Below are 14,917 nucleotides of genomic sequence, written 5' to 3' on the forward strand. Positions count from 1 at the left end.
GGTAATGCTTGCATAATAATAATGACGGATGCCGATCGCGCGGCGGCCCCTTTGATCTGCGGCGCGTTTGATCTCGCCGCCGGAGCCGGTCCCGCTGCCCCTGTCTCACAAACGAGCCGCCCGCCTCTTACCTTTATTCGGTCCGACGCCGCGCGACGAGGCCCTTCGCCCTCGCTCTAAATAGAGGCTTTATTTTGTAAACAGGGAGCGTTAGCGCTACCGTGAGCGCGCGGCTCCGCGGCGGTGCTCGGCTGCCTGCCAGTGGTGCTCGAGCGGCGGCCAGTATGGGGTGTGCTCGCCGCGGTCGCCTGCCGCGCTGCTGTCCGCCAACTGCCAGCCGTCAGTGATGAGTGCCAGCCGCGGCCCGCACTGCCGCTCCTACTGGCTCACATGGACCTTCTGTGTACGCATTCATATTTATTTATACGACGGCTCGGTTATCGTTTCACTGTTTCGGAACGTTTTTCACGATTTCGCGCGACGTGTGTTTTGTTTTGATAAATCGAGTTTGTGTTTGTTTTGGTGAAATTTTTATGTATTATTGTTTCGATTTTTATTAAGTATTCGATCGTTAAATAACAAATGAAGCATGATCAATCAAATCAAATATTACAATTACATATATGTTGAATACCTACCAATTATTTTTTTGATCAGAATTAGAAAATTAAACATCTTTATCAAACATTGAGAAAAATTAATTAAAAATAAAATAACCCGTTCAGATATTACGAAAAACAAATTAATACTTACAACGTTTCTGTAAATTTAACAGATTATTTATTTTTTATTGTTCTCAACTTATATTTACAAAAAGGTTTGTTTTTATTAACTTTTTAAAAATCTTATTTTTATTCGATTAAAGAGTTTGTATTTTCTATACAAAGTATAATAATAAAATATTTCTATTATTGAGAAACTTGGAAGGCAAGAAATGCAAATTTTACATTCTAATTTAAAAGTTACGTGTAAGTTGTATCCAGTACAACAAAAGCGTATCGCTATTACTGAAAGTTTTCAACTTTCATTTTCAAATAATTCTTATTATAAGACTTGAAAAATATTAATAGTTATTTATTAATTAGTATTTAAATCGAATTATAATGATTTTATACATTTTTCCCATTTTATATATTCAGGTTCGATGACAGGAAAACTGTTTTTCATTTGCAAAACACGTTTTGATAATTATCATAAATTAGAACGTGTACGTTAATTTGTTATTTGTTTTCATCACAACAAAGATATTCTATCCGCGGAATCGCTAAATAGCTAATATTTAGCAATTTCGGGGAACAAAAAATAGGTGTGTATTAAATCATATATTCAATATTACATATATTCTAGGTTTCGATTATTAGTGATGTTTTTGTCGATAATATTTATTTCTGGGTTACTTATATGAGAATTGAGTATCGTTTCTCGTATTAATCATATCGTACTAATTCATTATACTTTCATAATTTTTTTACATTAGTTCCGAGATAAATCCATAAATCATTTATATTAAAAGTATTGTAGTCGATTTTGAAAGAATATTGCTTCTTGATGAAATTTCATAATAATTATCTATTAAACTCGTTTTTTTCATTAACAATCACTGTGACTATTTGTTACAAATATATTTCTTTTTTAATGTTTATGTAAATAAGATGAAAACTCTTGACCAAAAAAGTAGGGTATATCAAGAATACGTTTTTAAGATTTAAATATATATTACTTTTACATATATACTTAAGTGCCGGTAATTATGACTCGCTATAGCATAGATAAGGGTTTCATATCTATCCCAAAGTTTTGAGTTATCTGTGCTATAAATGACATTGTGTTTAATCTGTGTTTACAATCATGTGTTGGCGGTAAAGGAAAACATGGCGAGGAAATCTGCGTGTTTTGGTTGTTATTCTGCCACGTGTGTATCCACCAATCCGATCTTTGTCATACCTTCTCTGTGAGATCAATATCTTTGCCCATTCACGGGAAGTTACTATTAGATCAATATTATGAATGTAGAGTAGGTAGAATAAGAATGTGCTTACATTGTTTTTATTTAATATTATTTTTTATTTTATTGCTAGAAGTCTACATACTATTTATACTCTTTTTCAAATATAAAAGGAATATAATAATTAACATCGAATTGACGCAATAACGGTCTATATATATAGTATAGGTATATACATATACTTATGAATACCATATTCATTATGGATTTCTAAAAAAATTGTGTTCTTTATTTTTACGAAGCTGTAGTCTACATTTTAGAAGTAAAATTTAAAGACATTATAAGTAGTTAGTTTGTTAAGAGCCGAGATGGCCCAATGGTTAGAGAGCGTATTTACGACGATTGTGGGTTCAAATCCAGGCAAGCACCACTAAATTTTCGTGTGCTTAATATGTATTCTATAATTCATCTCGAGCTAGGTAGTGAAAGACATATATACAGTGTTGTATCCAAATAAAGATATATTATTCAAGAATTCCTTATTACATCAAAATTAGTAATGCACAATACAGCTGAGCTACATTTGATGATTTGCTAATATATTATATTAGCTATAGATATATTTAGTTATATTTGCTAATATACTATATTAGCAAATCGCGAGGCTTACAAGAATCTAAGATTCATTCATATTCCTTCTTCGATTAGAATAAACTATACGTTGGGTGACTTGTTTAACTAGTTTGCTAAATTACAATAATAATTAAACATTAATTAATTTTCTATACATACATTGTAAGTAACAACTTCTACTTCTAGTGGTATTCCTGTGTTATATGAAACATTCATTTATGTGTATTGCTTAGACCGATAGATTTAAGTTTCCTAAGAAGCCCTCATTTTGTTTCAGTTCGGTAATATTTATAAGCTACATTGTTAGTTCGACTCGACTTCGTACGGATAAAATTCTACAAAGTAAAAATATTACAATTTACAAATCCTTTCTCACCAAAATTTAAACGCGAAATGGCACAGTGCTTAGAACGCGTGCATCTTAACCGCTGATTGCGAATATTCATGTGCTTAATTTGTCTTTATAATTCATCTCGTGTTCGGTGGTGAAGGAAAACATCATGAGTAAACCTGCATGTGTCACATTTCATAGAAATTCTGCCACATGTGAACACTAACTCGCATTGGAACAGCGTGGAAGAATATGTTCCGAATCTTCTCCTCAAAGGGAGAGGAGGCCTTAGACCATCAGTGGGAAATTTACAGGCCTTTATTGTTATTGTATTTAACAAATCCAAAAAAGCATCCTATGTTCTGAATTTCACTTCTTTAGACTCAGTTTTATGCCCAAACTCAGAGCTTAATTCTCCGCGATGTTCAATAAAGTAAGAATATTTACTTAACGTCACAATGTGCATACCACAATGGTATGTATATTTACAATAGTCTTGATTACGTTGATAACAACATTGTATGAACGCCAAGTTTCCGTAACCGCTTACTCAATACTTCCTCATTCGTCTGTATAATAAAATTTCTCATACCTGCATTTTTAATTTTGTCGTATTATTAATTCAACTATCGCTAAAAATAAATTAACAAATAACATATATTGATCAACAAAGCTATACAAATGACAAAAAAGCGCGGAGCTAATACTTGTTTACTTTCAGTAAGAATACATTATATAAATTTAATTGTATTTACATCATTTTGTATTTAAAAAGAGTAACTACCGAGCCTGTCGCCGGTTCTGTAGAATCATACAAATACATTTTGAATATACTATACAGTCCTGTAAATTGTAAGCCTTTTTGATTGAATTTCTTCATTTCACAATGAGGCACTGTGGGAAAGGATTGTTATCTATAAAGAGAAAATTTAGAATATAAGGGGCTCACTGTACTTTAAATTTAGGTCAATGCTGTAATCATAATCCTATATTCAATTAATTCGTTTAAAGATTTATTTTACACCAGCACTTTATTTTATTATTATATATGTTTATATTATCAATATTTATTTCTCATGCAAATATGATCTTTGCACAAACGTAATAACTTGTAATATCATATGACCTAATATATTCGTCAATTTGACACGTCGGTTCACATGCACTTGCTTTCTCTGACGCGTGAATCTATAGCGACGAATAGCGTCGAATGGCGCGATAGGGAGCTACTTCTATTGGTTGTGTAAATCGGCAGTAATCGGTTTTATTTTCATTCCATTGCATTTTCCGACGCTACATCTAATTTGTGTCGCACTATACGTCTGTTGGAAGAGATAAAAGTGTCACTTTGAATATTCATATTCATTTTCATCTTTCAGAGGAAGTCGTGTCCGTTTTTTAATAATCGGAAACTTTTAATGTTTTACTGTAAAACATTCTGAAAGTATTTTAGTATCTCTCAGATTATAAAACAAAGATTTGATGGAGCGCTCGGAACATTATGAGGGAAGTAATGTTGCGTTTTTGTTATATGTGTAGTACGACACAACTTAGATGTAGCATCGGCAAAATTTGTAAAACCGATCACATCCGAATTGAGTACGCTATCCCAAATTAACAATATTTATTTCTCATGTGAATATGATATATACACAAACGTAATAACTGGTAATATCATATGACCTAATATATTCGTCAATTTCACACGTCGTTTTACATTCACTTGTTTCGAATCTATAGCGACGAAAAGCGTCGAATGGCGCGATTGGGCGCTATTTCTATTGGTTGTGTAAATCGGCAGTAATCGGTTTTGTTTTCATTTCATTGCATTTTCCGATGCTGCATCTAATGTGTGTCGTACTATAACGTCAAAAGTATTGTCAGTTGAAATATTGGCTTATGAGGTAACAGTAAATGTTAAGCCAAGTCCTCCTTTTTGAGGAGAAGTTTTGTAGCTTATTCCACCACAATGTTCTAATGCGGTTTGGTTTTCATTGAAATTAGACACATGCAGGTTTCTTTATCATGTTTTATTTCAGCACGGAGCAAGAGATGAATTACAAACACAAATTAAACGCAGTGGTACTTGTCTAGTGTAATTTCAGTAGTTCGGGATGGCCAAAATAATATTATCGTTTTACAATGATGCTTCAATCTCTCTATCTTTTGTTAGAATCCTCCGCTATCATCAAATTGTTTATAATGACAACTCAATAATATTTAAAATGAGAAATTGCGTTACATGCCAGTATTAAATGCTATGCCATATAAAATAATATTAATTACTTAATTATTATTGGTCAATTAATTACAATAATAATTGTATATAATAAAGTAAATTAAATAGCTCCTGCGATATTAATAATATGCAATAATAATGTGATATAAATTATGATATCGAATCAAATGTCATAAAACGGTATTGAAGGCTTAGGTTACTCTCGTAACATTAGGTATGAAGCAATTGTCGGTTAAGATGCACGTATTATAACTACTTAGCTATCTTACCTTTTCGGTGGTTTATTAATAAATTATTAATGACTACACTACCGGTAATTTGAATTCGGTTTTATTGTTGATATGGTTTGCGTATGGTTTTGCGCAAGACCATATTAATAGATAATCATTTGTATTGTTGTGTTCGGTCTTCAAGGCTGAGTGAGCCAGTGTAACAAGGGACAAAACATCCTAGTTCCTAAGTTTGGTGGTGGTCGTATTGTGAAAAATGGTGGTCACCACCATTTGCAAGTCGTTTTCAAAATCTGAGAAGTGTATATTATATTGATAGTTTTCTTTGAATGTTATTTGTGTTGTTGAATTATTTTTGAATTTTATTTTCCAGGTGATTATCACTGTGGCCTGTGAGAGTGCAACTCCGGACAGCTTGAAGCTTGTATGGTTGTCGAACACATCGCTTACCTGCAATGACGGTTCGCGAGCTGGGTAAGATTTCATACGATCGTTCAGTTCATTCTCTCATTCAATGCTTGTTTTCCATTCCTTAAAACCAAATACAACACTTATACATACGGAATACATACACAATAAAACAAAAATAGTTAATTATAGTATTTACTTTAATGAAATAAATATTAACACATATTGTGGTACCGTTATTAAACATAAAATATTAGCATTTGAGCTTTACGTTTGTTAAAAAAACTATGGCAATTTTATAGGGTAATTAGTTTATTTCAATTGTCATCTTGATTATTTATAACATCATTTCGTTTCTTACATTCCAGGTATTATATACGACGTGGAAACAATAATCACCATTGGGTGGTGTACTTAGAGGGTGGCGGCTACTGCTGGGATGCGGCGTCGTGTGGTGCGCGGTGGCGGCGCAGGCCGGGCCTCATGTCGTCCTCGCGATGGCCGCGAGCCCGCCGAGCCCCGGCCTTGCTGTCTTCAGACCCGCAAGCGAATCCCCTCTGGCACGCGTCTAACCACGTCTTGCTGCCATACTGTTCGAGTGACATGTGGACGGGAACACGTACCCTTCGACGCTCCAATAGTAGTTTCGCTTTCGCAGGCAGACTGATCGTACGGTCTGTATTTGATGAACTTCTTCAGCTAGGGCTGGCTGGCCGGCTCTTGCTGGTCGGTTCTAGTGCAGGTGGAACAGGTGTCATGTTTCACGCGGATGGTGCACGAAGAAGTCTTCGAGCTCATGGTATTCGCGTCGCAGCTATTGCTGATTCCGGCTGGTTTCTGGATCGACCACAAAAGGCACGAAGAGCCTCATCTGCTGATAACATAGCCCGGCTGGGACATTCGTTGTGGCTTGGTTCACCTCCGACGTCATGTGTTCGAGAATATCGTGATAAGCCGTGGCTGTGTTATTTTGGATACCGGCTGTATCCCCACATCCGAACGCCACTATTCGTTTTTCAATACCTTTTTGATTCTGCCCAACTCACCGCAGAGGGAGTCCGAGCTCCGCGGACCAGAGCGCAGTGGGATGCCGTTCACGAAACAGGTTCGGCGATTCGCGCAAGTCTTAAAAACGTACGTTCGACTTTTGCACCCGCGTGCATCGCGCACGGAGCACTCGCGCGACCCGAGTGGTTGGCGATTAATGTGTCAGGTGTGTCACTGCCGAGGGCAATCTCGTGCTGGGAGAGGCGGTTTAGCAACGGCAGTCGGAAGGAGCGTGCACGATGCGCGCCGAGAAGACTTGTGGAGCGATGCTCTTGGCCGCAGTGCAACGGCTCCTGCCCTCGACTGCGCGATCCTCGGACCGGCGAGGAAGTGGCGCTGGCAGCGCTGCTGCAGAGCTTCGGGCTCGACGTGCGCGGCGCGGCGGCTGCGATGGGCCTGGACGCCCGCGCCTTGTCCCGCATGAGCCGCGCGGAGCTGTTGCCGCTCTTGGCTCCGCACACGTGATATAAGATATGACTGTAACGTGCCCCGCGCACGGCTAATCTACCTCGTTTTGTTACAAGTACAATTATTATTAATATTTACATACTATTTATTGTAACGTATAATAAATTAATATAAGCAAAAGAAATTAAACAATATGTACCCTCTTTTATTTATCAAATTTGTTCGTTATACAATAATATACTTTATTTGGCATTTGTAAACTACATTGTATCTTAACAAGTAATTATGGACTAGTTCACACTTAAAAATACATATATAAATATACCTAGATACATCTCACTGTGGTCAACCAGGTTTAATGAACTCCTGTACAGGATGTGCCCGATCAGTACCGGGAATCGTTGTGATAAATAAATTGGGTAAGTAGTCTGAGTCAACGAGGAGTTTTGGAGCGGTTTCGGTGGTACTCGGTAAGTGGAAGTCCAGACGGAAGGCGCCCATAGGCTTTCACTGGTATGCGATACGACTTGTTAACGATGATCCCGCCGTTTCGGAGGCGAACGCCACTTTGTCATAATCGATTCGAACGTTCGACGCTGAGAGCTATTGAAACATCGATTACATCGTTGGCAAGGAAGAAATCGGACGAGATTATGTTTGCGTTGTGTCGCCATCGACTAATCAGGCGTGAAGTTACGTTACGATTGACGGCATCCGCGTTCTCTCGAAGCGAGCCTCTGAGGAAGAGAATGTCTAGGACTGTAGGTGTCGTTTGAGCCATCGCAGAAAACAGCGGAGAGCGGGCAGAGGGCAGAGGAGAGATGTCGATCATCCGATCTAAGTAGTGGAACAAATCCGAAGGGCTATTCGTGTTCGCCCAAAGATGAGGTAAAATTGGCCACAACCACCGGTGACCTGAAACAAAAATAAAATTTTCCTATTAAATTTGTTAAATCTTTTAAATTAGATTTTCGATAAAGTAACGTTCAAAATAAATGACCCATTAATACATATTAATAGGTTACTAATTAATCTGTAGTCTAACCAATCGAAGGAGTAAATTATTAAACCTCAGATTGACGTATTCCGCACGATTTTCTCGAATAGCTCTGATATTTTGCGTTAATTGGCTTTTCGTTCTCTCATGGTTGGAATAGACTAAACACTATTATTTGGATTGACTAACTGGAAAAATTACTAACCCAATAGATATAAAACTTATACTAGAACAAGCAGCGCGTTTAGTAGGTTTTATTGTATGATATTGTAGCAATACTTCAAAGTTTAACTTGCTTTACATACAGACATATCCTATCAATGAAAATTCTATTCTTAATTTTAGCATAATTGCTATTTCATCTTGTAAAAGTTTTACAGTATAATTTAACACGTCAAATAAATTAGAAAAAGAAGATTAATTTTAGAAGCACTGATTTAACTCGTATTTTACTTTACGCTATTTTCTCAGCGATGTACCTTATTTTCAGAATAGCACTCAGTAATTCTTATACAGCCGGTTGGAGATCACATTAATTCTGCTAAACGAGTACATTAGATATCAGACACACTGGTCGGACTGTATGAAACGCAGGCCGTCTGCATTTAAGAACTCTGAGGTCATTTCAGATGGGACTGTTCGATGAAAATTTACTCAAGCATTTTCTTTAATGACAAAATCCAAACGCTATTATCGAGTAGAAACTGTTAGTTTTTTTTAACTGTAATTTCTTGACACTACGGAGAGCTAAGATGGTCGGTTGGTATTTGATTTATATATTTATAATTACGAGTATATAAGTGACACTTAACTGATAAAAAAAATGAAGTGTTTATTGCTTAAATATGACCCAGAAAACGACCTCTAACTCATGATTTTTTTTTATGATGATGAAAGGTAGACGAGCAAATGTGCCACCTGATAGTAAGTGGTCTCCACTGCCCAAATATTAAAAATGCTGCAAATATTAAACATTCCGTACACCACCAATGCACCACCAACATGGAAACTAAGATGTTATGTCCCTTGTGTAGTTCCACTGGCACACTCACTCTTCAAACCGGAACACATCAATACCGAGTATTGTTACTTGCTAATAGATTTTTTGATGAGTTGGTGGTACTTATCCAGACGGGCCTGCACAAAGCCCTACCAAGTAAATTAGCTAATTGTTAAAGCATCGATTTGTTTCTTGTAATTTATAAGAATTTAGTAAGATATATATTTTTTTCTTTTTTGGTATACGTTGACGGACGAGTATATGGGCCACCTGATGGTAAGTGGTCACTATCACCCATAGACAATGACGCTGTAAGAAATATTAACTATTCCTTAAATCGTCAATGCGCCACTAACCTAGTTTCCAAACTAAGATATTATGTCCCTTGTGCCTGTAGTTACACTGGCTCACTCACCCTTCAAACCGGAATACAACAACACTGAGTACTATTGTTTGGCGGTAGAATAACTGATGAGTGGGTGGTACCTACCCTGACGGGCTTGCACAAAGCCCTTCCACCAAGACACACCAAGATATTTATTAATACCAATATTACTAACCGTTGACTATATTATTGTCGACATAGCTAAATAGAAGTCGTTTATCTGCGTCCACCAGAGTTTGCAGGGTCGGTCCCCTCGTGCCGGGCCCGGTAGCGAATTGTGAGGCTGAAGCTATGTGTGGTCCTAATTCAAGCTGAACGAGTCTTAGTAAGCCGAGATGTACCTCCTGGATAGGAGCGCCGTTTTGGTGATAGAAACCCAACGGGAAATGGTGGGCGTCGAGAAATACTACCTGAAAAAAGATATATCATATACGGTTAGCATTTGACTGAATTTTTGCAAAGAGATAATTTCTGGTTCATCCATAAATTTTGTAGGACAAATATTTTTTTCAAATAATTTAGATGACTATTTTGAGATTAAGCAAAAATAATCTGCGTTAGATGAGGAGGAATATTGTGAGGAAGGCCTTGAGCATGGATGTGGATGGACATAGAGGTAGAGGACGACCAAGGAAACGATGGATGGATTGTGTGAAAGACGATATGGTTAGAAATAATGTTACTTGTGAGATAACGTCTGACAGAGAAGTATCGAAAGAGAAGACATGCTGCGCAGACTCCAAATAAAATTGGGATAAGGGCAGGAGGATGATGAATCACAGTTAGTAATACATTTTGAGAAGCATCAAAATGGACCATGGATCCTGGACTTTACATAATACTGATGATTCTGAATTCAAACTGGGGGCAAGCTACACACGCTAGCTTTATAATTTATCTCGTACTCGGCGGTAAAGGTGGTCGATGTGAATCTGCCACGTTTATGGAATAAAACGCACTAGAGCAGCGTGGTGGAGTAATCACTGGACCACAGGACATTTACAAGTTTCATTATTACCAAGAGATATTTTTGACACATAATTATTTATTTGACATTTTGTGTATAGAAATCAGGATAGCTATATTCTAATTTTATTAATCAAGTATATATCAGTTTCGAATTTCTTAAAACTTAATTTACCTCTTTGGTGCTGTCGAGGAAAGCTCGGATTTCTCTCAAAAGTGGTAAGAGAGGCCGCACACGAATCAAATTATGGTTCAACCAATATCTGGAAAAGAAAATATGTATATGAATATTGACATTTATTTCATTTACGGGACTGTGATCCTTAGATTCAACGATCGAGTTGACAAAACCATTAAGCCTTATATAATAATTTAAATTTAGAATTCAACTGTTATTTTATACGTTACATGTTATATATATGGAACATAATTTATTATCCGTTTAATCGTAAATTAAAATTTTTGAATTTCGAAACAAAAACTCTTATTGCTCCTTTTTTAAAAAAAATATTTTAGATGCATTCAAACCGTAAGTAAAGTAAACGAGCGTTGAAAATTAAAATTACGTATAGCGGACACAACTTAGATGTAGCATCAGCAAATTCAATAAAACTGATTACTGCCGATTTGTACAGCTATTAGAAATAGCTCCCTATCGCGGCTAGCGATGCTATTCGTCGCCACAGATTGTCGGGTCAGTTCAAACCGAGAAAGCAAGTGCTTGTAAAGCGACGTGTCCAATTGACGAATATATTAGGTCATATGATATTACAAGTTATTACGTTCGTGTAAAGATCATATTCACATAAGAAATAAATATTGGTAATTTGGAATTAAGTACTTAATTGGGATGTGATCGTTTTTACGAATATTGCCGATGCTACATCTAAGTTGTGTCGTACTATGCTGTTACTACATTGGCTAATCGAGGAAGCGAAACGCGACCGTTGATCACTGCATCACGTAATCACTTGCTCGTTTATTATTTGCTGTAACAGTGAATTCTGTTAGATGCTTATTAGCGATTCCATTTTTAAAATGATTTTCGCTGTTTTAATATAAAGATGTAGTAAATTCTAATTAATTGAAAATCTATAATAATAATTATTATTATAGATATACGCGACAATGAAATTACTAAGAAGGGTCTTCTAAGGTTATAAAATAGTAGTAAGAACAAAAATTACGTATATCGAGATTAATAACGTTGTACACTACTTAAGAGTTTTAATTAATATGTATTTAATTATAATATAACATTATTCGACTTAACTAATTAGAACTACTTTAATTTTATATATTTATATGGGTGTTTTTTTTTCAAAATATATTTTTTTACAAAACCATAATAAATATCATAAAGCAAGCTCTCGTGCAATGTTATCGCGTCATTGCACTGTCAAATGTTGTTTCTTTAGTTTTTGTTCTTATGTTGGAATTTACGAGTAAGAAAACCTTCGTCAGTTTTCAAAATAATTCTTTTATCAAGTCTCAAACTCTTAGTACCTTTTGAATCTAAACATTAAATCTTTGCGACGCAATATGCCATTCTCGATCGGTAAAGCAGATTATCGCTCATACTGAGCACGCGAAAATAGATCTTAAGGTGGCGAAACTTTTCTTACCCCGACTGTACTGTGTCTCTTGTTAGATAATCTTCCTTTTTCAATTCATAATAATTTTCGAGATACCACATTTCACATTACATAAGTTTTATTTCCTGCCTTTTATAATTAACCACTAAAAATGTACGATAAAGATTTATTTATTTATACTTTATTGCACAACAAATGTATTGCACGAATATGCTCTACCAGTAAATAGCAAAACGAATATGAACTGTAGATACAACAATGATATTCTAATAAACAGATATGTTATAGCCATACTAAGCAACAGAAAAAAGTGTGCCCCGCCGGGGACCGTTTATTTTACATTTTGTTACAAGTAAATAGGATAGCTTGATAAAAACAATAAGTAAAAGGGATAACTAGATGTTTTAATTACGCAAAACGTATTACTACGTAATAATGATGTATTATAACGTATTACTACGTAAAACGACTAAAGGCAAACGTCTCAATTAGGACGTTTTCTAGTCTTCACGTTTTGCGCGTTAATAACATATCTGTTTACTAGAACATCATTGAGATACAATATACAAATATAACTAGATATATTATAAATACTAGAAGACGTGTAAAATGAGAGCTGAGATGGCCCACCGGTTAGAATGCGTGCATCTTAACCGATGATTGTGGGCAAACCCAGGCAAGCACCACTGAATATTAATGTCCTTAATTTGTGTTTATAATTCATCTCGTGCTCGGCGGTCAAGGAAAACATCGTGATGTGTCTAGTTTCATAGAAATTCTGCTACATGTGTATTCCAGCAACCTGCATTGGAACAGCGTGGTGGAATATGTTCCAAACCTACTATTTAGCAGCAGTGGGTAATTTACAGGTTGTTGTTTTTGTTTTTTGTTGTTTTAAATGATACTAGTAATGTTTAAATAATTGTACATATAATATGGACGATTATAAAATAATAATGAGATAACTAGCTAGTACAGTGTCCAGAATTGATAAGATTTTTATATAGCCCTAAAAATAACACTAAAAGAAGATTCGGGCTATCTCTGAAGTTTTACCGCTATACAAAGTTACACAGACTCGGAAAGATAGGGATTTTTTATTGTTACGATGAATATAAAAACTGGATAAGTATACCTGTCTTCTTCCCGTGGATAGAAGTCATAATAGGCAATCCTGAAGTCGAAGTATCTGATGCCGTGGACCAGTTGGGCCCAGATGGACCGGTCCTGGCAGAGGACGAAGCTGTCCCTGGTAATGGTGCTTATCTCCGTGTCAAATCGCCACGCTCCAGCGTTATGCGTGCCTGGTATCACCAGCTCGCCTATCCGTAATTTGCCGATTCTATCTCTGTTGATAATAATTGATATTATTAATAATATTGGACAACACCACATACATTACTCTGATCCCAATGTAAGTAGCGGTACCAAACGCCCAGATCGGCTCGGCCGGGAATCGAACCCGGGACCTCGTAGCATGCATACCAATGAAAACCGATGTACACACTGCTCGACCACGGAGGTCGTCATATTAATTAAATATAATTTATTTAATGATCTGCATTGTTATATTTAATAAAAAATAGTTATAATCTAGAAAACACGCAATTAAAATTCTAAAGGTTTGTGTTATATGAAATTTGTACTGATGATGTAGTCGTTGTTGTTTTAAATTAAATATTTAACTCAATCAAATCAAAATAAACTTTATTCAAGTAGGCTTTTACAAGCACTTTTAAATCGTCATTTTACAATTAAGTAAAGCTACCACCGGTTCGGAAGTAGATTCTACCGAGAAGAACCGGCAAGAAACTCAGTAGTTACTCTTTTTCAACATTTAAAAAATACAAAGTCATGTTAGTCAATACAATTATTTAAATTAATATATCCTGCTTGGAAATCAACAGGTATTAACTTCACGCTTTTTTATCATCTATAAAGTCTTGTATCGAATAATATTATTTTTTTACCAATGTATTTTTACAAACGATTTGAATTTACAAAACGGCAAAGTTAAAAATGTCTGCGGAATTTTAATAAGAGAAAATAAAGAGAAGGGATATCATAATTACTTAGGAGACATTGTTATGTATTAATAAAATTGTTACAAATCACAAGAGTTTTTGTTTTTGGTTTATTGTCTTGACTACGAGTATGTTTTAAGAGTTTCCACCATCTTTATTAATTATAAATGTGAAAGTAACTCTGGCTGTCTGTCGCTCTTTCACGGCCAAACCGCTGAACCGAATTTGATGAAATTTGGTACGAAGCAAACTTGAACTCAAAGAAGGGACATAGGCTACTTTTTTGCCTAGCACATGATGACGAATACTCTTAAACGCGAGCGCAGCCGCGGGCGAATACTAGTATACTATAATTTGCGAGATGTGATAAAGTCCATCTTAATCCAAGGTGTATGGAGGAGACTCTTCTTTATTGATCATAGAGGCGTCAAACTCAAACTCAAACTCAAATAACTTTATTCAATATAGAAGCATTACACTTCCTTATTGATGGTCAATTGAAACACTACCACCGGTTCGGAAAAGAAAATACCCTGACCTGAGAAGAACCGGCGAAAGAAACTCACGTCCCTGGATGTAAGAACACAGGTTGCAGTATCAAGTAAATTCGCACTTGTACGAAAGACGGCGTTGTAATTTTCCTTTAAATGATCATGCAAAACATGTAATATACAATCCGGCACAAACATAATACCTAGAAGTAAACCTA

General features: G+C 35.9%; 2 protein-coding genes across 2 annotated transcripts in view; one reads left to right on the plus strand and one right to left on the minus strand.

The window, feature by feature from the left end:
- Positions 1-7,435, plus strand: LOC124543648 (palmitoleoyl-protein carboxylesterase NOTUM). The gene is made up of 3 exons (XM_047121907.1): positions 1-403; positions 5,752-5,852; positions 6,155-7,435. Exons 1-3 carry the CDS (start codon positions 347-349, stop codon positions 7,296-7,298), a joined length of 1,302 nt encoding a protein of 433 aa, XP_046977863.1. The 5' UTR covers positions 1-346; the 3' UTR covers positions 7,299-7,435.
- Positions 7,431-14,917, minus strand: part of LOC124543649 (PI-PLC X domain-containing protein 3) — a 23,057-nt gene continuing 15,570 nt past the window's right edge. Inside the window, exons 5-8 of the mRNA XM_047121909.1 lie at positions 13,320-13,532; positions 10,765-10,852; positions 9,799-10,033; positions 7,431-8,156 (exon numbers count right to left, since the gene is read on the minus strand). Coding sequence (XP_046977865.1) covers positions 7,813-8,156; positions 9,799-10,033; positions 10,765-10,852; positions 13,320-13,532 — 880 coding nt within the window. The 3' untranslated portion in view covers positions 7,431-7,812. The remainder of the gene's footprint in view (positions 8,157-9,798; positions 10,034-10,764; positions 10,853-13,319; positions 13,533-14,917) is intronic.

This window comes from Vanessa cardui, chromosome 3 (genome assembly GCF_905220365.1).
Source record: "Vanessa cardui chromosome 3, ilVanCard2.1, whole genome shotgun sequence".
Classification (NCBI taxonomy): Eukaryota; Metazoa; Arthropoda; class Insecta; order Lepidoptera; family Nymphalidae; genus Vanessa; species Vanessa cardui.